At 47.9% G+C, this 27,956-nt stretch overlaps 1 protein-coding gene across 1 annotated transcript in view; it reads right to left on the bottom strand.

Moving 5' to 3' along the window:
• Nucleotides 1-27,956, bottom strand: part of TG (thyroglobulin) — a 273,073-nt gene that overhangs the window by 224,746 nt on the left and 20,371 nt on the right. Inside the window, exons 10-20 of the mRNA XM_050800313.1 lie at nucleotides 27,247-27,831; nucleotides 21,210-21,449; nucleotides 17,352-17,489; nucleotides 16,891-16,968; nucleotides 16,227-16,339; nucleotides 14,812-14,914; nucleotides 13,591-13,791; nucleotides 8,295-8,507; nucleotides 6,783-6,937; nucleotides 2,139-2,295; nucleotides 405-626 (exon numbers count right to left, since the gene is read on the bottom strand). Coding sequence (XP_050656270.1) covers nucleotides 405-626; nucleotides 2,139-2,295; nucleotides 6,783-6,937; nucleotides 8,295-8,507; nucleotides 13,591-13,791; nucleotides 14,812-14,914; nucleotides 16,227-16,339; nucleotides 16,891-16,968; nucleotides 17,352-17,489; nucleotides 21,210-21,449; nucleotides 27,247-27,831 — 2,205 coding nt within the window. The remainder of the gene's footprint in view (nucleotides 1-404; nucleotides 627-2,138; nucleotides 2,296-6,782; nucleotides 6,938-8,294; nucleotides 8,508-13,590; nucleotides 13,792-14,811; nucleotides 14,915-16,226; nucleotides 16,340-16,890; nucleotides 16,969-17,351; nucleotides 17,490-21,209; nucleotides 21,450-27,246; nucleotides 27,832-27,956) is intronic.

A 27,956-nucleotide genomic window follows, 5' to 3' on the forward strand; every position in this document is an offset into this window, starting at 1 on the left:
GCCAATAGCTGGGTTTTAGCTCAGTGATGCCTGCATTGTAATTCAAACCTATAGAACTGTAAGATAGTACATCTGTATTGTTTTCTGCCACAAAATTTTTGGTCATTTACTATGGTAGCAACAGGAAATTAATACAACTTCCATTAAAGGAATCTGCATCGCATTCCCGTTAGGAATGGCCCCCAAACTACTTACAGGCAAAGCAAGAGCAATACAAGTGAACCTCCATCAGGAACCACTTTCCCTGAGTTTTAAAGCCCTGGGCTGATGAATGCCCATCCATTAACTACATGGATGATTCTCAGCCCTGGATGTCCAGAGTAGCCTCTCTCCAGTGCTGAGGTGGCCTTTCCCAAAGCCTTACACGGCTCCACAGAAGACGTCCAGAGAGAGAGTGGACCTACCACATCCCAGTCCGTCCTGACTGGCCTCACTTGTCAAGACTTGGTAGAATCCTTCCAAGCACCCAAACCATGTCCTGGGAGAGGTGCCAAAGTGGTCCCCTTGGAGGAAGCGGATGGTGGTGTCTGCTGGGAATGTCTTGGAATCCAGATGAAGCTGGAATGAGCCACTCTGGATCAGATCTGTGAAGCGCCCAAGGAGATCCTTGCCCACCAAGGCTCTCTCTGTAAGACACAGGATAAGGTAGAGGTCACCCCCACTGTTCTCTGTAAGGGCCAGGGAGGATCTAGGGGGCAGAGATGCCTAGAATATCCAGGCTGAAATGAGACATAGGCATCATGTGGTGTCTCATTTTATAGAGGGAGGAACTGAGGCCCAGAGAAGGGGATGGACTGACTCAAGGTCACCCAGGAGTCAGAAGCACAAGTAGGGACTCCAGTCCAGATCTTCTGGCTCCTGCCATTTCTGTGGCACCAATGCAACCTACATTGGCATAGGAGATCACATCTTCAGTCACTAGTCTAAGGTGCAAGATCCAGATACTCATCCGCCTCAACCCTTAATGAGGCACTGAACATCACTGAGCCTCAGTTTTCCCATCTGAAAAATGGCTTGGGAATGGCTTTCTTTGCACTAGGTGAGGGTCCTAGGAGAGAATGCGTGTGAAGTGGCCACTCAAAAAGAAAGCAAGGACTTGAAGAGGCAACGGGGCCTTCTGCCTCAGTGTTTAGCTAAACACTGAGAGGGTTCCAGCTGTCAAATGATAAGTAGTTCCTAGGAAGAAAGCAGGCAAACACCATGCCAGGAGCTGGGGCAGATCCCTGCACACAGCAAACATTCTGTCTGTAACAGGCTACTGTAGAGCCAGCCCATGGCCTCCAATCTCGCTGCCTCAAGATTGAAACAAGCAATAAACATCTCATGCTTTAGCAGCTCCCAACATACCCATATTATCCAGACTCCCTTTGGAGAAAGATAGAAGGGGGCCCCTAATTCACAGTGCTGGGGCTCCCAGAGAATTAATAATGCTTCTGAATTATTATTTAGAGGATTATGATCCTGAGAACTAGTGAATGATAGAGATGCAGTCTCCTTCCTGGCAACATTTTCCAGAAGTTCTTCCTCATAGAACAGAGGGCAAACTCCAGCCAATCCCGCCCCTGGATGTTTGGCCGCCAGATGGTGGAAGAGAAAATGGAGTTGCCTCTCATTCTCTTGCCATAAATGTGCGGGCTCTTTCCCACCCTGCCAGAAAGCTCAGAGCTGAACATGGCACATGCCCACAGTAGCTATCATAAAATCCATTCTTCTTCTCTCTCTCCTCTGTTGACTCATCCATATCATCACTGCCCTGTTTTAAATGGTATAAGTGGTCTGAAACGCTTTACAATTGAAAGTGGACGAGACATAAGTTAAAAACCAATAAAGACTTCCCCAGCCCACACTGCTGTCCCCTTCACACATTCTGTTTCACCTTTCTGCATGCAGAAAATCAAGGTAAGTATTAGAAGATGTTCATGACACAGAACCAGGCTCTTTGTTGACATTATTTAACTCTAGTGAATGATTGGCAAGAACTCTATCGATTACTATATATTTTTAAATAATTAGCTCTCCCTATAATCTTCACAGGAAGACATCATGGGCTTCTTCACTAGCTCCATTTGGCAGAAGAGAAAACTGAGACTCAGAGAGGCTGCATAGCTTATTCTAAGTACCACCACAGAAAAACATACCAATGTCATGTAAGTCAGGAAGAGAGGCCACTGGGATGTCCTCAAGCCGCGATTTCCATGTAACATTCACTCCTAAATACTCCCTGGTCAGACATCCCACCTGCACAGAGGAGTTGTCGCAGACAGGAACGGAAACCGGGGTGCCAAAAGTCTTCACCTACAAGAAGACAGACACTTTCAGCTCAAGAACACAGAGTAGAAAGCTAGTTTTGTTGGGTCCACACCAGGAACCAGAACTTGGCTTATGTTACTTCCTTCAATCCTTCTCCAACCCTACTTCAGGGGGTCAAGGAATGTGACCCCCTTTTCCACACCTGAGGAAAACAAGATTCAGAGAAGTTAAATAACCTGCCCTGGTCACATGGTGTACAGAGGTATAAGTGGAGGAAGAGCAGGACTCCATGCATCCAAAGCCCAGTCACCATATTTCACTGGTGAAACAACTTTAGCCAACTCTGCAAATGTCTTCACCATACATACATTCAGTGGGACACCTCTGAACCCCTACAGCATCCACCAGCTCCTCAATGTTGACTATGCAGCCTGGTCTCTCCTCCCAGCCTAAGTGTGGCTGAGTTGTGCCCCCTGAATGTCTGTGAGTGATGTACTGCAGGCTCCTCAAGGTTGGGGAGAAAGACGGACGGTTGAGAGACCTGTTAGCCCAATGACAGTGCCAGGCTTTGGTCCAGGGTTGAACACAAGCTACATCTCTCCCTCTTCATATCAGCCTCTTTCAAAGGGTATCTTAGTGCATTTGGATGACTATAATGAAATACCACAGACTGGGTGTCTACAACAGAACTTTATTTCTCATACTTCTGGAGGCTGAGAAGTCCAAGATCAAGATGCCAGTCATATGTGGTGAAGGTTCTCTTCATAAATGTCTGTCTTCTCACTGTGTTCTCACATGGTGGAAGGGGCAAGGATCTCTCTGGGGTCTCTTTTATAAGGACACTAACCCCATTCATGAGGGCTGCACCCTCATGACCCAACACAAAATCCTCTAATACTATGTTGGGGATTATGGTTTGGATATGAATTTCGGGGGGACACAAGAATTCAGAAGATGGCAAAACGTAAATTCCAAGAAAGTTTATATAAAGCCCAAAGGGAAGTCAGTTTATCAAAACTTGGGTGCCTAGAGAGTGAATGGAGGGTTCTAGAAGGAAAGTGAACTCTGTCACCAATGAGTAATTCAGAGTTGATGTGGCCCTGGCCCTCAGTCTTCACCACAAAAGGCCTCACCTACCTTCTTCAGAATGCAGACAGTGCCCTGAAAGTCGGCCCCGGGGGCCCAATGCATGCGAAGCCTGAATGTCAGCATGCCATCCATCCCAACGGCCATGGCACCCAGACCTTACTACGTGTCATACCCAGTGCCACACCCCTGGTGAAGGTGAAAATATGGATGTGGGGTGTTCATATAGTTGTCATTTAATGAGAGCCTGCTGTGTGCCAGGGGCTTATTCCCAGAAGTATTCTCAGAAGGCACTGTGGCACGATTTTTGAACATGTTTTATTCATCAGGCCCTGTGTGAAGTGTTTTAAACATATTAGCCAGTTTAATCTCCAAAACAAGTCTATGAAGTTGGGACTCTCATTACCCCACATTCCAGATGGAGAATTTGCCTCTGAGAGACTGAGAAACTGCCTAAGATCCCACAGCCAGTAGGTGGTACAGCTGGGATTCAAAACTCCACTAACAACCTCCTTAGCTCTCAATAGAGGGTAAAGAGAAAGAGCTTTGGATCTGTATGTTATCTCACTTAACCTGACCCTCCAAGGTGGGTTTTCCTAACCCCATTTCACAGATGACTGACTGAGACTTGCCAAACCTGGGAAAGGCCCAGGTCACACTGGTAGGAGTGCTGGAGCCAAGGTTTGGAGCCAGATCTATCTGACTTGAAAGTCTATGTATCATCTCTTCCTTCTGAAGAATATGACTCCCTTCTTAGAAGCTCTGACCTTAGAAGCTCTCTGTCTCATGGTCATACCCTGACACCTTGTTTAGGAAGCCATTAGGACTAGGTCCCTGCCCGACTTCCTCCTGACCTTATCTCTGTCTTCAGCATGGTCCTCAGCTCTCCAATCCCCTGAATTACAGAACATTTTACTCCTTTCTGCATGGGATTTAATTTCCCCGTGTTGAAAACACATGTCTTCAGTCATTCCCTGCATCCAAAACTTAGTCATCTTCAACACCTCCATCTTCCCATGATGCATCACCTACTACCCAGTCCTGTGGGCTCTGTGGTCCCAATATGTCAAGATTCCTGCTGCTTCTCATGTTCTGCACTGCTGCCTGGCCCCAGGCTTCAGTGAGGACCCCTGCTCCTACCCTGAACCCCTCAAAGTCTACCCTCTATACAGTAGCTGAAGAAAACTGTAAAACTCCAATCATCCTGTCACTTTCTCAACTTCAGTGATGTCCCATCACATGCAGAATAAAACTCACCATCTTAGCCACAGCCAACAAGGCCTTGAGCCATTTTCAACATGCACACCCCAATTTGCAGTTCCCTCTTTTGCTCTGCTCACCCATACTGGTTCCCTCAATTTTATGGCTCACACTAAGTATGTACCCATCACAGAAACTCTGACCTTCTATTTCCTCTGCAGGGGTTCCTCTCCCCCAGAACTCACAGGCCCTCAGCCTTACTTCACTCCCGTCCCTTCCAATAGCACCTCTTGGAGGCCTCTTCCTGACCTTTCTATGTAAAACCCCTCTCATCTCACCATCTTCCCTCTCAAGCAAGGCCCAGCCTGCCTTATTTCCCCTCTTAGCTGTTACCCTTCCCTGACAGGTACTTGTTTAGTGCCATCTCCCCAAAGAACAAAGAGGTGATCTCGTTCACTGCTGCATCCTGAAGACTCTGTCGTGAACCAAACTCTAGCCGGGCTCCTCTGAGCCCTCTTACTAGACCTCAGCCTTGACCTCAAAAGACTTGAACAAGCACTAACATTGTTTCTAACAGCTCAAGGCCAGACCCCTGGGAAGACCCTAGCCCCTCTTAAAGTGCCTGTCTAGAAAACTTAAGACTGCCAAGAGAATTCACTGTTAGTTCCAGCAAACACTTGAAGATGGGGCCCCTGTCTCCAGCCTCTGTGGGAGGCTGCAATAGTACCAGTTAGCAAACCCAGATGGGTTTTACATGGACTAATTCCCTTTCCTGCTTTTTTTAAATCTTTCGCTTTCCTGATGCTACTGAACCCCCTGTTTACCACCCCTATTCCCTCATTCTCCTTTTAAAATGCCCAGTCACCTCTGCACAAACTGAGGTTGCGTTCAGTTCATGATGAACTCTTTTCTCCACTGCAATAATATATTCCTGATTAAAATCTGTCCTAACCACTTTAACTAGTATTGGCTTTATTTACCTTCAGTTATCCTCAGTGCCTAAATATGTGCCTAGCCTGTAATAGGCACTCAAATATCTGTTAAATGTAGAAATGAGTCAATGAATGAATGAATAAATGAATCAATGAATTTGGTCTAGATAGACCGGGACTTATTAAGGGATGAGAAATCTTGGACAACTAACTCACCTTATGTTTAGTTAATTCACTTGTAAATTGAAGGCTACTGATACCCACCAAGCAGGGTGCTGTGATGATTACAGGCAAAGAATGTAGAGCTTCTAGCACGGCACCACAAATACGGCACCCAATAATGAATAGGCATCACTGACACTGTTGTGAGTGTATTTCCTTGAATAAAAGGACAAAGTCTATTCATGCCTCTGTTTGTTTTAACATCAGTAATCTCTGTGTATTGTTTTGTAAAAAGTGTGTTCTCCAAAATTCTTTTTTTATTTTTTGAATAATTTACATGATGCTCAACCCTAATATTCTCCAAAGCTCTTAACATGAGGTCCCAAAAATGAGTTGCTCTGAAGATTTAACAAACTTTGAGCAGAAAAAATGATTTATTTAACTGAGTAACCTTTAAAGACTCCTTCTTTAAACCCTTGTGACTTCAACTAACCAAAGCCCTCATATGTTACACAGCTGAAAAATTCTATTTTATACGGTGGGATGCCTTTCCAGGTGGCATCCAATATTCTCTTCTTCTGGGGAGGATCCATAATGCCTCCTCTCGGGTTTGTTAAGAAACACATCTAACACTGTGGTGCGCAGACTACACCGTGAGGTTTTAGCCTTCCTGCCCCATGTTCCCAAGCTCTTTCTCTATGGGTGGTGGAGGTGCTACATGGTGATCACAGCTCTGTGATCAAGTCAGCCAGCCTGGCCCTACCTTCTCCTGGTTGTATGACTCTGGAACAAGTCTTCCAGCTCTCTGGTCTTCATTTTCCTCATATGCACAATAGCAATAATAATAAAGTCCCTATGAGGATTGCATTAGCTAATTTATACCACAGGATGCCCATATTAAGTGTTCAGTAAATGTTTGATATCTTTATGTAGAAAGAATGGCCAATGATGAGATGGGTATGGATTCTGCCTCTGCTGCTATGTAATTCACCTTGGCCAAACTACTTCCCATTTCTGGGTATCAGTCTGCACATTGATAAAATAGTGAGGGTTGAACTCAAACCCTCAGGTTAATGTGAGCCCTCAGGTTTTCTGACACGGTAACCCTGAGTTCAGTCCAAGCCCTCACTGTGGGGAAGGCCAGGCACGTACCTGGATCTGGCAGAAGCCGCGGGCAGTCAGCTCATCCAATATGAAAACCTGGAAGGCCTGCAGCAAACCCGCATAGTCAGCACTGCACATCTTGCCTGGCGGGAGCTGGAGCTGAAAGTGCCCTTGGGTCTGGATGGTCTGCCACAGCTGGGGCCCTGCAGGCAAGCACCAGAGGTCAGCAGACAGAGGCAACAGTCCTAAGGAGTTATTTTCTTTATTTAGGTTTTCCCCTGCAAAAATAACCCTTCCTCATTTAGCTGGAAACACACAAGCACTGCCATTCGCATTGTCATTCTGAGTCTAAGTACTTTCCAGCATAACAACTTGTCTCTGAAATTACTGTGCATCCTCACAGAAAGCTCAGTCCTGCCTCATCCTCCAAACCAGGGTGCTTTACATTTTGGGGTCCTGGACATTCTCCTTGGAAAATCTTCCATGACATCTTGCATACAGACAGGGCCACTCTATATGGTTTTTCAGGTTAAGAACAGACATCATAGTTGATGGGAGTGAATGGCATTCTCTAAGGCTGTTCAGTGCACAGCCTGAACAATCATGCACAGCGGCCTGCATTCAACTTCAGGAGCTCAAGGTTTGTGCCTCTTTTCCCCAAAGTCCTTTGCTCTAGGGTCAATTGTGACCATCCTGGTCTCGATTTCAGCATAGCCAAAGTGACAGGCCATTATTTATCCAAATCACATTTTGAATTTTCTGGATAGGCACCCTCTATAGCCCAGAGTGCTTTGCAACAAATGTTCTCCCTGACACTCTGGCATCCACCCAGAGCCTTGTGACAATCCCAGGATCTTGGTCTCCCTCCCAGATTCCCTCATGTTAAGACCTCATGTTAAGAATTCTGGAGAACATTAGGGTTGACAGTCCCAGGATCTTGGTCTCCCTCCCAGATTCCCTTCCCACTGCACTGGGTGGACCAAGTGCCAGGTCCCAGAGTGGGTTCAGTGTGTGACAAGGCAAAAGGAGCTCTGGTCAGAGCACTGGGAAAGAGGGCCGAAACTTACACAGGTTCCAGCAATCAGGATGATGCCCTACTTGGAGCAGAGTCCAGGGCCCCCTGCTAAGCCAGGCATTAGCCCTGGAAGTCCAGGTGGTCTTGGGGAGAGGCTGATGGCGCAGGGTCACTAGAGGCTGGGAGAGCAGCTCTGAGCATGTCAGCCACCTAAACAGCTGTTGGAGCACTGACCTGCCCAGTATTTTACCTGAATCCAGGACATCCCGAGAAAGTTGGAAGGATGCCAATTCTCTCAAGGAGCAGATGGTTCCAGAGAAGGCACAAAGAAAGCCTAATTCCAGGGGTCGGTCTGTGAAGGACATCTGCTCCTTCTAGAAGCAAATGCTCCATGGGACTCTCTCTCACCTCTTGGTGCCACCTGGCTTACCATGAACATGCTACATTCAGGTGGGAAAATGGAGCAACCACGCCTCCACATCTCAGTCCCAGCCCTAGCCCTGAGAGGGAGCAGGGTGCAGGATAGACGCCCTGAGGCCACTCACGTTGGCAGGCCCGGGGCTGAGGCAGCTGTGACTCCCAGCGTCTGCTCTCCAGGCTACATATCAATGGCCCCCTTGGAAACACGCTCCGGGAGCCCTGGCGGCACAGCAATTGGCACTGCTGGATGGCAGCCCCTGTGGGGCCCGAGGCTGTCTCACACAGGATTGTTCCACCAACCACCTCCAGCGTGTTGAACGGCAGCGGACACCGCGGGCCTGGGAGAAGGAAAGTGGAGCCATGGTGGGCACCTGCCCAGCCTCGGGAGGACTGAGCACGCCTGTTTGTGGGCGTCTTCTTCTCACTCACACTGGGCCCTCCTCCTCTCCCCTTCCCTGGACCTGTCAAGCTCTCAGGGCCTGGCCTGGGCCTGCTCCCCTTCCTCTCTGTCCTGCCCTCTACTTGAATGAGCCCATCTGCTCTCAGTCTTAACAGACACTTAAGCATGAATGCCTCATGTAGCTTCATGTCCAGCTCAGGCATTCTTGAGCTTCTTCTCATCTCTAAAGCCAATTAGTTACCACCTAAAGCTCAAAGCTCACCGTCCAGGCCTGAACTTAGTATCTGCTGCCCCTGCCTCAGTGCCCCAGGCACAAGGAGCAGTACCACCAGCCACCCAGCCATTCCAAGCCAGCAACCCAGTGGCCTTCCTGCAGGGTTCATCTCCTCTGTCTTGGTCACGGTTCACACCTGCTCCACATCTCTTCGTTCCCACCGCCAGCACCCTCATTTAGACATCCTTCATCTTCTGCCTGAACTACCAGCAAACACTCTATGCCAGATTTCTGCATTTAGGCCTCACCTCCTGCCTTTCTGCTCCCACGTCCCACCCAGTCCCCGCTGCTGGCAGAGAAATTATGCCAGAGCCCAATATCAGCTCTCAACTCCCTCGTGTGCAGGCTGAGCCTGCCTTCCTCTTCCCTCTCATCTCCTCCAGCTCCCCAATGCCTCCAGGAATATCTATTACTCCCTGAACACACCTCCAAGCCTTCCTTCTGCCTGCTCCTGTCTGGAAGATTCCTTTTTGACCCTCAAATATCAACTCAACACGTTCCGTTTTCTAACACTGTCGTGGTTCTCCCAGGCAGACTTAGGTCTTCTTTGTTTTGAATTCCCAGGCCACCGGGTACAGACCTTCCTTTTGTCAATTGTTAGAACCTCTAATCAGTGGCACGCTGGTCACCCCATGGGTTGAGTCCACAGGGAAAAAGAGGGCACCTCTCCTCTGCTCACCCAGGCCAAGGCACACAGCCGCCCCAGACACAGCTCAATGAGTATGAGTTAAGTAAATGGGAAAATGAGTAAATTAAAGAGCAAAATACTCAGTGTGACAATTTCACACCAATTAGATATTTCGTTCATTATCAGACTCAGGCAGAGTCTTTTGACCAGTATATGCCTTAAAATCTGCAGTCTGTAAGGAATATGAGGGTATTCAGGGGCTTCAAAGAGGAAGAATAACCTATTTTGATCTCCAGAACCAAACCTGGGCTTTTTTGTGATAAGGGCAATGGTCCCTGGCCAAGATTTTGCACTGCGATTTGCAGTGGGCTTCCTGAGTTGTCTTTTACCAAGTCCCGAGTGTAAGTGGGATGGCAAGAGTTTACCTGTGAGCTCTGGACCAGCCTGCAGGCTGTGAATCCTGGCTCTAATATTCGCTAGTTCAGGGCCCTAGAGCAAATTAATTAGTGCGTCTGTGACCGTTTCCTCGCCCATTAAATGATGAAGATGGCAATAATGCCTACCTCCTAGTAGGAGTATTTACTTAAAAACTACTACGGGATGTGTAGTACGTGGCAGGTACACCATTAAGAGCTGTACTAATATCAGTTCATATAATGTTCCCCACAACCCTATGGGATAGGTCCCATTATCCCTATACGGACACCAATTCTGAGGTACACAGAGGCTGAATGCCTCTTCTATGGTCAGACAGCTAGTAAACAGAAAAATCAGGATTTGAACCCCATTATCTTTGCCCCAGAATCCACGTCCTCTACCAGTGTGCTAGATGCATGTGTGTACATAGGTAAGAAGTGGGGCGTCAATGAGCGTGTAAGCATCCTTCCCATCTCAGCGAATACAGGTTTCCCCTCTTATCCCACAGGAATGGTCTGCACCTGTGGTTTTCCTATTTTCAATTTTTTTACTCTCCCTTGCCTTTTGGAAGTGGGCCAGTGAGCAATCTGATTTGACTAGAAAGGGGTTTTCCTCCTGGGGTCACAAACGTCACCTAGGACACTGACGCTTCTCTTACCAGGACTCCTACCCTCCCCAGCAGACCTGTTTTCCCACAGCCTTATTCCCCACGTCACTGAAATGAAGTGACTCCCTGGTTGTGGAACAACCCAGCTGGCCCTCACAGCCAGGGAAGAGTGGCTAAGGAGAGAAGGAAGAAGTACAGAAACCAAAATTAACTGAATACCCACAGTGGGCCCAGCCTCAGCGAGTACACTTCACATCTTTAATTTCATGAAATCCTTCCAAAATTATACCACTGGGAGCCCTTATTGCTGTTTTAGAGATGAGGAAAACAGAGGCTCAAGGGAGCTAAGTGGCTCACCTGGGGACATGGGTTGGTGATTGGACTAGAAGCCAGACCTGCTCGCTCCCACCTGCCATCTTACAAGAGCTTGCAAGCACTGCCTGTCTTCGGTATGCCAGGACTGCCCAAGGGCCTCCCAGGCATTGACTCCATCTTCACAGCAACTCTGTGGGGCTGGACTGTTATCAGCCATGTCCTGCAGATGAGGCCCCTGAAGCCTAGAGAGCTTAACTTTGCCACCCAAAGCTCAACACCAGCAAGTGTTGTGCTCTGAGCTACCAGGCTAATGCCCACCGGAGGCAGGATTTTCCATGAATATGACATTGGATACAGAGAGAGGCAACTTGGCATCTGTGCAAGTCCAGCCCCTAAGTAATACCAGCAAAAATAGTAATAATATGTACTTATTAAGTGTATTAGTAATTCCAGTGCTCAACAGTTTACAGAGATTGTCTTAATTAGTGCTAATAATGACTCAAATAGCTACTATCTCCTGGACACTGACATCCAGAGAGATTAGGGGACCAGCCCAAGGTCACCTGGCAAGTGAGTGGTGGAGCTGCCATTCAAATCTGTCTATCTGCCCCCTGCCTCTCCATCACGGTCTGCAGTGAGTCAGCAGGAAGAGGTTTGGGAGTCTCATATTAACACTATCCTCCCGGTGCACTGAGCATGGTCAGCCTCTGGCCTCAACTCCAGGACCCCAGGACTATTCCACTCTCCTGTGTTTAAATGAATGGTGTTTCTTGGTTCCTGATCACATGACCAGGAGCCTGGTCCCTTTAATTGGGCAATGTCCCAAATTACCAACTATATTAAATCGCTCAGCTTTGCCCAAATTCCCTTGCCCTGCTGTAGAATTGGAAAAGACCAATGCTGGCTGTCCCACCACTGCCCATCCCATCTGCACCTGCATGGGGCAGAAGTGGCCTGCCACGCCCGGCAAGAATTAGGAATCTTCCTAGACTTCCAGCCCAATCCCAAAGGCCAGTGAGGTCAGAAGAGTAGGTGAGCACCTACCAAACCCACGATGAAGCCTTTACAAATGTTAGCTCCCCAGTCTTAAAAACAACTCAGCCAATGAAGAACTGCTCCCTTATAAGAAGAGGAGGCCAAAGCTCTTCGTTTGGACATACTTATCTTTTTTCTTTCTTCATTCAAGAAGGTCACTAAATGACCTTCTGGAGCCTTCCTCCTGTCTTCTTCTGAAGCCCTTACAGCTGTAAAGCACAGGGTTTCACCAGCAGCACTCCGGGTTAAATCCTGGCTGCTCCACTTACTAACTGTGTGACTTTGGACATGTTCATGAACCTCTCTGAGCCTGAGCTCTGCCATCTGAAAAATGGGGAGATAGGAGACCTCTATCTATTTACCTGCATTGCTGGGAGGCAAAAAATGGGATAAGGGATGTGAAAAGCACCTTTGAACAGGTAATCTGTACACAGGAGCTATATCATGGAGTCCCACATGGCCAAGCCACATAGAGTCTTCCTAAGCGCTAAAGGAGCTGTGCTCTAGACGTGTTCCTGGAGGAGACCACACCGGTCTGTGTCCTGGGTCTCAGTGCAGACCACTCCTAGACCTGGAAGTTGAATGTTGATTTTGTCTGACTTAAGGTGGACCCTTCACTTCTCTCCTTATTTCAAAAGCACAGGGCAGGCAGTTGCACTCATACATATCTACAGAGCACCTACTGTGTATCCTGCATGGTGATAGCAGCTGAGAGTCACAAAGATGAGGACGAAGCAGGGCCCCATGCAGAGGGGAGCAAAACAGGACTTGGGGGAAACGGTGTGTGGTAAGAGCCTTGGGCACAGCACAGGTTCAGGGCAGGAGGGAGTACGGACAAAACTAGAAAGCAGCCCCCGCAAAGAGAGTGGAGAGACTCTTCCCTCCCACCCCTGCTTCTGAGGCTCCTCCCATCTCTTAACAAATACCAACCAGAAGTATCACCAGACCTAATTAAATTTCCCTGCAGTTCCAAAATGTTGCTTAGAGATTAGAAAATAAAAATAAAGAAAGAATAAGAACATCAAAAGAAAGGCAACTGCGGCAAACTCAGAATCATTTAGCACAGTATTTTGCAACTCTGCCATACCCACCACCCCAATTTGTAATAAGTATTTTGCAATGTCTCTATTTCCTGCCCTGAAAAGAAATTCACAGATAGTCTAACCCACTTGCTCACATAAATTTAAAAATGACTGTAATGTCCTGTGACTTGAGCAGATTGGAGAAATAAAAGGTTAAAAACTGATAACAATATATTTTAATATTTAACAATATAGTTCAACATTCTATATATTGATGGGATATATATTTCAATATTTGACATTCACTAAATTTTTTAAACTAGAAATAAAAATAAACAAGTCAACACCTCCACAGATTCCTGAAGGGCCCCAGTGAGGATGGAACCATGACACTGAGATCCTGCAACCACGGTCCTTCTCCCCATCTGAGGACACAGAGAATAAGACCCAAAACTCCCGGGCAGGACAGCCCCCAAGCTTCTTGAGGTGCCAGTTCCAGAAGTTCCCTGCCCAGGCTGTTTCTGACTTCAGTTCCCAGAAGGAGCGTCTTCAGGAAGTAGATGTAGGTTTTCACACGAAGGGACTCAACCACAACTCCATCCCTCCTGCACTTCCTGTCTCCCCTCCCACCCCCGCCTTCCCAGCTTCTCTAGAACTTCACTCAGTCTGGATCAAAGAACAGATACGCAGGCCTTGTCTTTCCCCCAGGGGGTCATGACTTACTCTCACAGGCGGGCTGGCTCCCGGCCACGCGCGTCTCAGGCACCTCTTCTCCACTGTCCGTGACACACCAGCAGCTGCCCTGGGCCTGGTCGCATTGCACTGGGGAAAAGCCCCCATCCTCTTCCCTGCAGGCTGGGACATAGCCTGAGCTAACTCTCCTGGAGAGGACTCCACTCTTGAGCACATTGCAGAGGCTTGGGCCTGACACAGAGACAAGCCAGATGAGCTGGGGACCCGGTGACCACTCCCTGCTCAGATGCCCAATCACCCTCCCCACCACCCACGGCCACCCTCAGCCCACCTGCCTGCAGGGTGTTCCAGGGGTCTGGGGCTGCCTCCCCACCAGGAGGTTGAATGACAACAAGGCAAAGACTAGGCCTGGCTCAGCTCTGTACTGTCTCCCCTCCATTTCCTGCCCTCAAGTAGCTTAGAGTCTTAAAGGAGAGTTAACAAGTACGTGAGCAGGTACAGTTCTGTGAAATAAAGGCAACAATAGTGCAGTGTAGGAGCCTATGGAGGAAGACAGACGCCAGCAGAGGCTTCCTGGAGGGACAGATGTGTGGTCTGAGCAAAAATTTGTCAAGTAAGGGGTGGGGAGGGGAGAGACGGACATATTGCAGGCGGCACAGCCAGAACGCCTGAAGGCCCGGGTGGAAGAAAGTCTCTTCATTTCTCAAAAGTCTGACCAGAATTTATCACACCTGCACCCTGAAGCACAACTGATGGAGAAGAACGAGAAGCCGAAAAAGACACACCAGAGCAAGACGTGTAGGGCCCTCGAGTCATGCCAGGGAGCTCGAGCATGGCCCCGAGGAGAATGGGAGCATTTGTGGTGTTTCGGCAGAAGAGGGACATCTGCATATCATCCTTTGGGGACATCACCTGGGTTTCACCGTGGAAACTGGATTGTAGGGCCACACATCCGCCCAGCCCTCCAAAGCCCTAGGACCCCCTTTGATGGGAACCAATGTTAGTTTGCACTTCTCAGACACAAAGCACAGCCTGCTCCCTGCCACGTTTGCTTCTCCCAAGAACCGGCAGAAGTGGGGGAGCATTGCCCCTATTTCATAGATGAGAAAACTGAGGCATGGTGAGGCCAGCAGCTGCGCCCCCACTGCTATGCAAGAGGCAGAGCTAGGACATGAAGCCAGCTCTTTGGACTCCACGCTCAGTGCCCCACAGAAGAGGTGAGAAGCCATGCTGGGAGGGGCTGCCACTCACACTGGGCACTGCTGTTCGAGCCAGGCAGCAACTCTTCTCCTGATGCAGGGTCTACGCACCAGGTGCCAGCCTCTGATGCCTGCAGCCTGGCATACTCTCCTGTCTGAGACAAAGCCAAGGTCATGTCAGTCACTGTGGGCAAGACGCTCTAGTGGCAAACCTGCTGCTGGCAGATGTCAAAAGTGTCCCTTCCAAAACAACAGGTGATGGCTTTTCCACATGGAGAGAGGTGGAGGTGGGGAGAGGTGCTCTCCTGTTCCCAGTCCTTTACGTGCATCATTTGATTGACGGCTACAACAGCCTAGTGAGGCATAGACAATGGTTCTCCCACTTTTGGGTGGGGGAAACTGAAGCTCTCTCAGAGAGGGAAAGTGGGGCATCGCCTCACAGCTGGTGAGTGAGAGGCAGGTCAGGTCCAGGCCCAAACCCATCTAGACCCAAAGCCTAGCCATGCTCCTGGACCAGCCTCACTAATTCCAGAAATGATTTTGACAAGCACTAGAATCTCCACAGGAACTGGCCTTGCAAATCACACCTCAGAGTGCCTCTAAGCTCTGCTCTGGAATCACTTTTCCCACCATTGGACACTGTGGCTTCTACCTCTCCTTCTCTCTGTGTAAGCATCAGTGCCCAGGAAGAAGCAGAATTGTATTCCAACAGTAGGTGCTTTCTAGCCAAGATTAAAAAAAAAACTAAATGATATTGACAATTTCTCTATGAAACGATTCTTAAGTGGGTCCATGTTTACAGTACCAAACAATAATAAGGAAACTTTTACTTAGCACCGTACAGTTTCATGAGTTTCAACTGCTGTTTCATCTGCTTCTCATCAAGTCCTTGGAAGCTGAGCAGAGTGGGTGGTGGTGTTCCCACCATCTTATTTTAGAAAAAGGACACTGAGGCCCAGAGACTTCCCTCACTTGGCAAGAAAGTGGTTAAGTTCTGGGCATAAATTCTTTCTCTAGGAGCTCTACATCAGTACTTCGCTGAATTATGAGTTGTTACAATCACCCCGGGAGCTTGGGGAGGGAAACAGCCTGGTGTCCTCCGTGTGTTGAGAACCTGGGATGCAGTGAGCATAGGGCCTTAGCCAAGATGCCTTTAGGAGAAATATGATAGCATGTTTTGTTTATTTTTCAAAGAGTTCTTATGAAAGATATTTCCTTGGAATCTCAAAACAATCCTAGCATTAGCTAGGACAAAATGTGGCCTGATCTTATGATTAAACAAAACAAACTGGGACACAGAAAAGGTAAGTAAATGGCCCAAGGTCACAGAACCAGGTTCTAGCAGGCCCAGACAAACACCCAGGCTGAGAACGCTTAACTAAGCTGAATGTATTGAACAAAAAGAAAAATCATCTTCGACCAGCGGGGACAAGTCCCGGCTCCAATCCTGTGCTTCCAGACCCTTACCTCTAGGCAGGCTGGGATGAACAGGTCTTTTGGAGATGGGTTTCCTTGGGATCTAGCCTGTTTCCAGCTGGAAAGCAACCCACTGGTTCGAGATTTCTCGCAGGTTGTCGGGCCTGTGGGAGACAGAGGTGTTCATAAAGGACTGGTCGTGGGAGCCAAGGGAAAGAGGGGATCCCAGGTTGACCCCAGGTTTCAGGGTCATGGGCCTGGGTGAATGCAGGTGCTCTTCACAGAGAGGTAGAACCTCAGAGGACAAAGACTCATATGGGACATGCCAGCTTTGAGATGTCAAGTGGACTGCGGATTACACACTGTTGAGCCTCAGGAGAGGGGTTGGGGCTGCAGGTTCAGATGTGAGGCGGTTGCTGAAACTACAGGAGTGGCTGAAACTGCCCAGCAGGTGTACAGAGTGGGAGAACCAGGGTTCCTTCAAAAGTCTCAGCTGTTTCTTTCCACTTGCAAAGCTGTGAGCCTTCCAACTAGGAAGGGCCAAGGTCAGTGCAAGCTTGCAGGCCTGGAGACTTGGGAAATGCATCTGGCTGCGCCCAGGGCCTAGCTGAAGGGCTGAGCCATGGAGTCTCCAGCGGTTGGGCAACCACAGCTGACAAGGCCAGTGATGCCCACCAATGGGGGTTGAGAGGAGAGCTCTGCTGGCTTTACTTACACTGTGGAATCTGCAGAGAGCGGGCAGTCAGTGAGGCAGGGATGAATCCTCCTTTCTCATCTACACACCAGCAGTGCCCTGGAAAAGAGCCAAGGGGAGGACATTCAGGAATTGCACTAGGGACTTACCCCAGAGGGTCCCATAAACAACTTTCCTTCTTCACTCACAGCAGTGCAAGCCTGGTCGCCTTCTGTCCCCAGTCTAGACCCCCAGTTGGACATTGTCCACAATCACTCTGATGCCCCAGCAACCACCCACTTGTCTTTCAGGCCGATAGAAGGTCACTGCTCCTGTTACACAGGTGAGATAACTGGAGGCCAGAGAAGCTAAGGAATTTGTCACCAGCTGCTAAAGAGGAGCCCAAGAGTCCAGTTCATTTGCCTCCCGGTGTGGGGCTCTGTCCTCTAAAATAAAAAAAAGGGGTGTCACTTGGCCACCTGAAGGTGCCTATCCCTCCTTACCAGTCCCGGTGTGGCACTGCACAGGCTCCCAACTTCCGAACGCATCACATTGTGGCACGTAGGGGCCCAACTGCAGAAGGGCGGATGCTCCAGCCGAGTCGTCCAGGGAAAGGCGGCGTCTCTGATAGAAGCTTAAGGCTGGAGTCAGGGAAGGAGAAAAGCAGAATATGACCACCTGCTCTGTGTGGGCTCTGTTGCTGAGAACAACCACATATGTCCTGGTTCCAACGTAAGGAGGCCTTCTTATTTATTTATTTATTTGACAAACATTTCAACCCACAGTATTACAGAGGCTCCTTGCACAGTAAGCAGACACTCAACAGATTGTCCTTTAAGAATAACACTTAGGCTGCAGCTTGAAAGAATATTATAGTAGACCTGTACAATAACTTCCATACAGAAATAATTAGGTCAGTGAAGTGTCTTCGGGCACATGAGATAATAGTAATAATAGATAGGCTCTATACTCATATGTTAAGTGTGAGGCGCTAGCTAAATACATACCTTAGTTAATTTAATCCTCATAGCAATCTAGAAGAAATGTCATATTATCCTATTTAACAAGTGAGAAAACTGAGACACAGATGGATTAAGCAACTTAACCAAGGGTTCATAGCCAGAAAGGGGAGGGGTTGGCCTTGGAACACAAGAGGGCAATCAATGTCAGCTACCCTCATAGGTTTCCCTACCAAACTCCTACAGTTTAGTTTTTAACCCCCTTTGAATCTTTGATATCCATAAAAATAGTATCAGATCTTCACAGCGGCTCCATGAAGCCAGAACTTTTACCCCAGGTGAGGAAACAGAGGCTCAATGAGGGAGCTTATATGTTGAACCACCGGCCACCCTACTAATGAAACTGCACCTGCACCCACCCTCAGCTTTGAACATGGCTTTTCCCACCACCAACGTAGTACATAGTATACTCATTTATTGTGTTAGATTTGTCTCCTCTGCACTAGCATTTAAGCTCTTTGGTGCAGAGATTTGTGTTTATTTTGCAAACAGAGGGGTGTCTGGCTCATATTAGGCACTCAAGAAATCACTGATTGGGAAAAATGAGTGAATGAATGAATGTATGAGGGAGAGAGGAAGAAGAAAGGATGGGCAGCTGGTGGGACACACATCAGCTTGGTCTGGGTCTTACCAGGCTCAGTCTGATTTGCCCCGACCACCACCCTCCTCCTAGGTGGCCATGAACTGTCACCTGAGCCCTTTCTCCACTCCTGCTGGCACTTGGGGCAGGTTGGGGTTCCTCACCAGGATCCTGGAGGGAGAATGGGTACGTCTGCGGCAGCACTGTTGGCAGTCACCTGCAGCCCATTGGGACAGTTCTCCCCACTCCCCACCTTTCAGAAACAGGCTTCATGGCTCCAGACAGGAGAGCCTGCAGATCCAAGGATGCCACCAACTCACAGTCTCAGAGCCCATCTGGAGACACCAGGACCCACCTCTGAAGCAGCCCGGTAGAATAGACTGTGTTCTGGAGTCTGCCAGGCCTCCTTCTGAATCCCGGCACTGCGCCTCCTAACTGTGATCACGAACAAGTTGCCCAACCTCTCTAAGCCTCAGTTTCCTCATCTGTGGACTGGGTCTAACACTCACCTAACAGGGCAACTGTGATATTTACATCAAAGGAGCTGACAGGCATTAAGCACCAAGTGCTTGCCAGACCCAGCTGTGTGCATGTACTCCCGTGGCCTTCGCCACCCTCATTAGGCCTTCAGACATGGCTACCATGTTCTAGTGGTCAAAGGTACTTTGCTCTGGGCCCTCAATCCCCAGACTCTCAGGGAAAAGACCTGGCCTGGTCCTCTATGCTCCCTTCCTCTTTTCTCTACAAGCTCAGACATGCAAAGCTGAGCATGTGGCTACTTGGAGAGGAACTTCTAAGCTCGACTTCTAAAGAAAATGCCGTCGTGCCATTCAATGACTAATATCAACAGCACCAGCGATGTTGCCTCCCCTTTCTCGACATTTCCTTCCTTGACCAAAGCAGTCACAACTGAAGGGGCATCAATCCCAGTTCTCTCTTTGATTACCTCAAATCCTGTCTTTGTACAAAAATGTAAAACAACAGGGTTCTTCCCAAAAGCAGAAGTCTCCGAGTCTCTGAGGAACAGAGAAAAGCAGTGTCTAGGCATAGGGTGAGGGTAGTGGACGGAAGAGAGAGAAAGAAGGGAGGAAGGAAGCAACAAGGATGGTTAACCACCATCTACTGAGCTCCTGGTAGGTGTCAGGCACTGTGCCACGCACCAGGGATATGGAAAGAATAAGACACAGTGCCTTGTCCTCCAGAAGAGATGTCTAGTGAGAGAGAGAAGCAGGAAACCAAGATGGCATGCGTGAGATTGTCACGTGGTATTAGGAGAACAAAGATCACTGAGACCCAATCCCATGCTGGCAGTAGACACCCTGGAGTGCCTGCTGGAGGGGATGGGAAGGCAGGGAGCTGCCCTCCTGCTGGAGGGATTCTCTTTGACTTGGAGAAGATGTTGTCATGGGAGGACTGCTTTGCTGTTTGGTGACTCAAGTCTGGAAAGCTAGACAGGGAATCAGCTGAGACCATTTGACAGGGATGTGGATCCTGAGTAAGATTCAAAGACAGATGAATCATTTGTCCTTGTCAAGTTGATGTGGGGTCAGCGAGAAAACTTGGAAGGGACCTGCTCTCCTGCTAGAGCAGCTGTGAGGTCATGGATGAAGAACAAGGGCTCTAGGATGAGGCAGAGCTAGGCACCGACCTCAGCAATACCTGGAATTTGCCCAGCAGGGTACAGGAGAGCTGAGAGGATGAGCTGGAGGACCAGGTCTCTGGGCTTCCCATCCAGGCCCACTGGTTATCAGTTGTGTGAATTCGGGAAAGTGACTTAACCTCAAACTCCGTTTCCCCATTTGCAAAGAATTGTGGATGGTGATTATACCATCATTCTCCTGGAGCTGTTACAGGATTAAATTTGAAGATCTGATAATCTACTTAGCACAGTAAGTGCCTGCTCAAAGGTGAGGTTAGAATATTGTTTAGCTGGTCGAGGGCTGTGACTCATGCCTGTAATCCCGGCACTTTGGGAGGCCAAGGCAGACGGATCAATTGAAGTCAGGAGTTCGAGACCAGCCTGGCCAACATGGTGAAATCCTGTCTCTACTAAAAACGTGCAAATATTAGCTGGGCATGGTGGCGCACACCTGTAGTCCCAGTTACTCGGGTGGATGAGGTGGGAGGATCGCTTGAGCCCAGGAGTTCGAGGCTGTGGTGAGCTATGATTGTACCACTGTGCCCCAGCCTGGGCGACAGAGCAAGACTCCATCTCAAAAAAAAAAAATAGAATATTGTTCAGCTGTTATTATAGACCAGAGGACTGCAGGCTCCCTGAGCTTACGCCTCTGTCGCTTGCGGGTAGTAATTCCTGCTTTTTGGAGTTACTCTCAGGATCAGATGAGATCAACGAGTCATAGTTCTTCAATATCGAGGCTTCCTCTCCCCTCCCCCTGTGTGGTGTTCGTGAATCCCTGGAAATGGAGGGAAGCTTTGGTGCAGGCCATGGGGATTGTATGAGCATTCAGGGGCTTGGGTCCCTCACATTTTAACGAGAATATTTGGGCTTTGTGGGAGCGGCAGGTGCCATCTGAAACCTGCCCCAGGGTAGATTCGCTGGAGAATGAGGGAGCATTTTAGAGACGGGTGCAGCATTCCAGCGTTGACTGGCGCCCCCAAACCACTTTGCCTTTTCTTCCCGTAAACCCACCAGCCTGGGGAAGCCAAACCACAAAGTCCTAAGCATGACTGAGGAGAGACTAATTTAAGCTCCTGTTTTTCCAAAGGGATGCAGTAAGAAAGCGGAACGGCACCGCACTTACTAGACTGAGCCGCCAGGCGAATGGCGTAATCACTCCCGTGCAGAAACTGCTCCGCCAGAGCCTCCCGGGGCGGCAAGAGTGGAGGAAGGCCGAGGTCCTCATTCCTCAGCCGGATTCCCTTGGCCACCAGGAAACTCTCCCCCAGAGGGAACCGAGAACTGTTGGAAGCTGAGACAATCTCTTCCGTTTCCCTAATGAACTGCAGTACAAGGAGCTTCGCTTCCTCACAGGAGCCAGGACCTAGGCGGATAAAAATATCCCAGATGGACTCACTCACCACGTGGACCTCCCTCTGACTCCCATGAAGCATGTGTACCCACATACACACACACACACACACACACACACGCACCCCCACACACTACACACATACCACACACACACCACACACCACATGGCACACACATACACACACACACACACACACACCACACATACACACTGCACACACTACACACATACCACACACACCACACACACACCACATGCCACACACATACACGCCACACACACACACCACATGCCACACACACAGACACACACACACACACCACACATACCCCACACACTACACACATACCACACACACCACACACCACATGCCACACACATACACGCCACACACACACACCACACACACCACACACAACACACACAACACACACCACACACACACACACTACACACATACCACACACACACCACACACCACATGCCACACACATACACACCACACACACACACCACACACACAACACACACCACACACACACATACACACCCCCCACACACTACACACATACCACACACACACCACACACCACATGCCACACACACACTACACACATACCACACACACACCACACACCACATGCCACACACATACACGCCACACACACACCACACACACAACACACACAACACACACCACACACACACAACATACACATACACACCACCCCCTCACACTACACACACACCAAAACACACCCCACACACACATACACACCACACGCACACCACACACACACCACACAACACACACCACTCCCCCACACTACACACATACACACCACATACCACACACATACACACCAACCCCCACACACTACACACATACACAGCACAAACACACCACACACACACACACATCACACACACAGTATGCACATACAGATCACGTACACCACACATACACGTACACACACACCACCCCAAACACACCACACATATACATGTACACACACACACCACAAACATACACACCACACACACAAATACCACACACTTACATACCCCACACACACCACACACACTACACACATAGAGATCACATACCCACCACTCCCGCACACAACACACAAACACCACACACACATACACACACACTACACACACCACACCCATACCCACCACACACTAACACACACACCACACACACCACACACATACACACACATACACACCCCCCACACCACACATACACACACAAATACACACCACACACACACATGAACACCACATACACACCACCCCCAAACACACACCACCCACACACACATACACACACGACACACACAGACACATCACACACACCATACACATATACCACACACATACACACCACACACACCACCCACATATGCACCATACACACACAACCACACACATACACACCACACACTGTACACACACACACCATACACACACATGCACACTACACACACACACCACACAGACACACACAACACACATACATATACACACACACCACCCTCATATACACACATACACACACCACACATACCTACACACCACAAACACCACACATGCACATACCACACACACAAAAACTCACACACCATAACCCATATAGAAACACACACACCTCATAAACACCACACACACATACATAAACATACACCCACCACACCACACACATACACACACTACACAATACACACCCACACATGCGTGCATTTTTGCCTCAGCTATTTCCTTCTCAGCAGCTCTTTCCACGACCTGGAATATTCCTTATTTTGCCTCCACACACTCATTCAGTCACCATTTGTGGAGGGCCCACTGCGTAAGATGAGTAATAGCTCATATTTGCTCCATGCTGTGCATCATTCTGAGCACATCTACACAATCTAATCGATGCAACAGCCCAATAAAATATTCTTATTCTCATGCTACGGATGAGAAACTGAGGCATGGAGAAGTCACATAATGTAAACAAGTTCCCAGCTAGCAAGTAGCTGATTCAGAATTTCAATCTAGACAGTCTCACTCTGGGAATAGTGATCTTGACTAGCTCTCTCTAATGAAGGATAGACAGATGATGGATGGATGGATGCATGGACAGATGGATGGATGGATGGATGGATGGATGGATGGATGGATATCAAAAGTTGAAGGGAGGCACTGTAGGTTAGTAGAGAGTTATTCCTGTGAAGCGGAAAGAGCGTGGCACTCACATACCTTTGGGTTCAATTTTTGGGTCATTTATTAGTTGTGCAACCATGGATAATGCACTTAACTTCTCTGAGTTTCAGCCTCCTGATCTGTGCAATGGGAAATATTGGGGCCTCTAGTCCATGGGGTTTTGTAATGAGCCTTTGAAGTGTTGCAGTTGAAGTGCTTGGCACAGCATCCGGCACATGCTGTCCTTGGCATTGTCACTTAGCAAAATCCACCCTCGCCATATTTACTTAAAACATCACATTGTGAATTCAACAGTGGGGGTGTCACCAGATTCTTTTGATAGCATGGGATCAACAGAAAACAAAAGACTTTGACTTCCAGAATGTGAAGTTATTGTTTTCTTGTTCAAAAGGATATTATCAAATAATTTATTCTATTAATCCCAGGGATTTTGAATCTCTGAAGCAAAAACTCACACTTAAAAACCTCGGCTTGCTCTCCATTTCTTCCAGGATAAAGTGAAAATCTACAACTGGGCACATTAGATCTTTTCAAATCTGTCCCCAGCTGTATGCAGTGGTTCACTCCTGTCATCCTAGCACTTTGGGAGGCCGAGGCAGACAGATCACTTGAGCCCAGGAGTTCAAGACCAGCCTGGGCAACATGGTAAAACCCCGTCTCTACAAGAAATGCAAAAATTAGCTGGGCGTGATGGCACATGCTTGTAGTCCCAGCTACTTGAGAGGCTGAGGTGGCAGGATCGCTTGAGCCTGCTGCAGTGAACTGAGATCATGCCACTGCAATCCAACATAGGCAACAGAGCAAGACTCTGTCTCAAAAAAATTATAATCTGTTCCCGATTTACTATCCGCCTCTTCTTTCACTCCCTCCTGCATCCCCTCCCCTCCTACATCTATAACCTTTTCTCCACCTCACTCACAGCTTCATTGACTCAGTGCATCCTATTTCCTCTGTCGCAAAGGGCCTGCCACATCTGTGACTGGACAAACCCCTCTTAAGATTCATCCCAGTAGTTGGGGTCAAGCTAATCTTTACCCCAATCTTCAAAGAGTTAGTAGCCCCTTTCTCCGAGCACCCTCCACTGCATTTTCCATGTACATACCTCTGCTCCACCATTGCCATTGATTACTTTCCTGATAACATCCTTGGTTTCCCCCACTGGTCTCTGAGCGTCTCAGGGCAGACACCATCCTTTACACGACTGTCTCCCCATCGTACAGTACAGTGCACACAGTAGGCAGTTCATAAACGCATATTAAATGAAGACAGCAAAATTTCAACCAGACCAGAGATAGCAATGCAGACTCATATTCCTAGAGGCCTGAGCCATTACCCACACATGCATGTAGGAAGTTATTGGTCCCTTCATTACTCACTGTCAATTGTATTAATCCAGCCATCACTTATTAAGTACTTCCTATGTGCCAAGTCCAGCACTTTATATCTATTACTTTTTGTAATTCTTCCAACAAGCCTTTGAGGCAGTTACGTGTTGTAACTCAGATTTTACAGATGACACCAAGACTCAAAAGAGTTAGCCTCTCTCAGGTCACAGAGCAGTAGATGGTAGAGCCATGGTACAAGACAGCTACTGTTCTGTCCTCCAGGCCAGTCCTCCTCAAGCTTTTGGCTGTACTGAATTCCCCTGGGAATATTGTAGAAATGCAAGTTTTGATTCAATAGGTGGGGCCTGAGATCCTGAATCTTTAACGAGTTCCCAAAGTGAATGCCAATGCCACTGGACTACACTTTGAGTATCAAACGCTTTTGATTGTATACCCTTATCAACAAAAGAGTTTGAATATGCACCCCCCAAAATGGGTATTTTTTTTATAAGGCATATACACAAATTACTAAAATAATACACTACATGCAGATTTTTAGCTGTTTCAGCTGTTAAACATTTAATAGCAAAAACGAAAATATTAATAGAAATGTGAAAGGAAGATAGAAAATACTGAATAGAGATGGAAGTTCTAACATTTTCTCCCTAATGGATAGTCTTGTATCCAGTCTCTTGTTACTCAATTTAAAAAAAGCCAATTACTCTAAGTGTAGTTCTAACATTCTCTCCAGCATTCAGACTAAGGTAAGACTAGTCACTAAAGTAATCCCAGCACTTTGGGAGGCTGAGGCAGGTGGATCACCTGAGCTCAGGAGTTCAAGACCAACCAGGCCAACATGCTGAAACCCCATCTCTACCAAAAATACAAAAAAAAAAAATAGCTGGGCATGGTGGTAGGCACCTGTAATCCCAGTTACTTAGGATCTGAGGCACGAGAATTGCTTGAACCTGGGAGGCGGAGGTTGCAGTGAGCTGAGATCGCTCCATTGCACTCCAGCCTGGGCAACAAGAGTGAAACTCAGTCTCAAAATAAAATAAAATAAAGTTACTAGGTACTTTTGGTTATCGACAACTCACGCTCCTAAAATTGCATACAAATAGGACCAAATTTAGTCTTAGATAATTTAAAATTATAGGAATGTCGCCATGTAAGAGACCTGACCACTGGTATGGAGAATGATTCTACCACAAAAAACACAAAAATAAGTAAGACTTCTTATCTAACAGGCCAAAATCAATGTGTTAACCTTGAGGGTTCTATTGCTAGAACTTGACATTTGAATGGAGGATCCTTGCATTGTCATCTCTGGGTTGTTCAAAATGCCAAGAGTATTACTGTTCTCATCACATGGTACTTTCACCCAACGTTTTAAAAACCAGTTGCTGCTAAAGCCTAAAATTTAGCCAGTATCAAAATAGTCTAATGTATTTTAACATTACTCAGAAAGGTCCAGACAATGTTAAACTTGCAAAGAATTAATTGAGAGATTTCACTGAACAGCTGTCATATCACCTATAATATTAGCAATGGCTGGTTAGAGAGATTTGGATTTGGTGATAACAGTGTTGAACATATCTGGTTGTTCTTTCAAACTGCTGGCATGGCTAAAGGGGAGAAGGCATTTTAACTGAAACTCAGTGTCAGCTTCCTTCTATTTATGGCTCATATGTCATAACTTTCCCATAAGTCTACCTGCCACAAAGCTGAATGTATAGACCTCAATTAGCGGCTCTCCAATCAGTTCCTTAGTTAAATCCTTCCAAATCAATTAAAGCCACTTCAGGTGGCACTCTCCTGAGGTCTGCGCATCTAGCAGCATTCTGTGCAAATAGCAGGTTCACTGTAATACTCATTGGTCCATTAAAAGGTGCACCTAACATAGGAGCGATTACTAAACATTAACCATAGGAGGACAAGGGCCAGGTCATCTCCACTTTTATAGCCTTCATCAGCTCTAAGATGAAGATGCTTTGCACACAGAAGACATCCAGTAAAAATCTAAGACACTGATTGAAGTAATCAATTATATGAAAGCTTTAAAATATACTGTATCAATCTTGCCAACACCTCACTGTGTCGATGCAGGGAAGTCCCCTCGCCTCTGTGAACCTTGGTTTTCTCAGCCATCTCTAAACTCCATTCCAGCTTTGACACTCAATCCCCTCCCACTAGACATCCTTTATATATATATATATTAAACACACAGACACACACACACACTTAGCTCTTCATATGCATTAGCTCACATGTTGGGAGCTTGCTCGGCTCAGCCCGCGTTCCTTCCAGCTCTTGGCCAGCCTCATCCACACACCAGCAGTTCCGAAGGTTGAAATGTGCCAAAGGAGTGCTGAAGTCTGAGTAGGGCCCTGGGTATCGGCTGAGTTGGCCGTTTAGGATCTGCCAGAAGAGGTAGGGATCCAGGAGGACATTCTCCCTGGACTGGGACCGGTTCCCTTCCAGTGCTGCTAGTGGGACATCTTGCAGAGAAGGGTATTGGGACAGCACCGGGAAGACACCTTGCTGGCCAGCCTCATACAGACTCTGAATAAAGAGGCCAAAGTTTCCGGAAGCTGCTTCTCTGTAGCTCATGATCTTCACTAGCAGCTCGGCAGGCATCAGCTCCTGGCCCTTGTTCTGAGCCTCCCATCGTTGGTACCACTCAAAGACCTGCTCGGGGGGCCCATCGCATTGCACTTGTCTCCACTGTCCATCGGCACTGCACTGTGGGATGTAGGTGTCGGAAAGGGTGGGTAGCATGCTGGAGTTAGAGAGCAGGGCCTGCACCGTCCTGAGGAAAGCTTGCTCAGCCTGTAATTGACAGGGTGTGGGGCCTGAGGAGGAACAATGAGCAGGTGTTTCAGTTTAAGAAATTTAATAAACTGGAAAGACTAAGATAAAACTACTTAACTGTCCAAACCCCATCTAAAACCTCATATAGCCATAGAAATAACATGGA

This window comes from Macaca thibetana, chromosome 8 (assembly GCF_024542745.1).
Source record: "Macaca thibetana thibetana isolate TM-01 chromosome 8, ASM2454274v1, whole genome shotgun sequence".
NCBI classification, from domain to species: Eukaryota; Metazoa; Chordata; class Mammalia; order Primates; family Cercopithecidae; genus Macaca; species Macaca thibetana.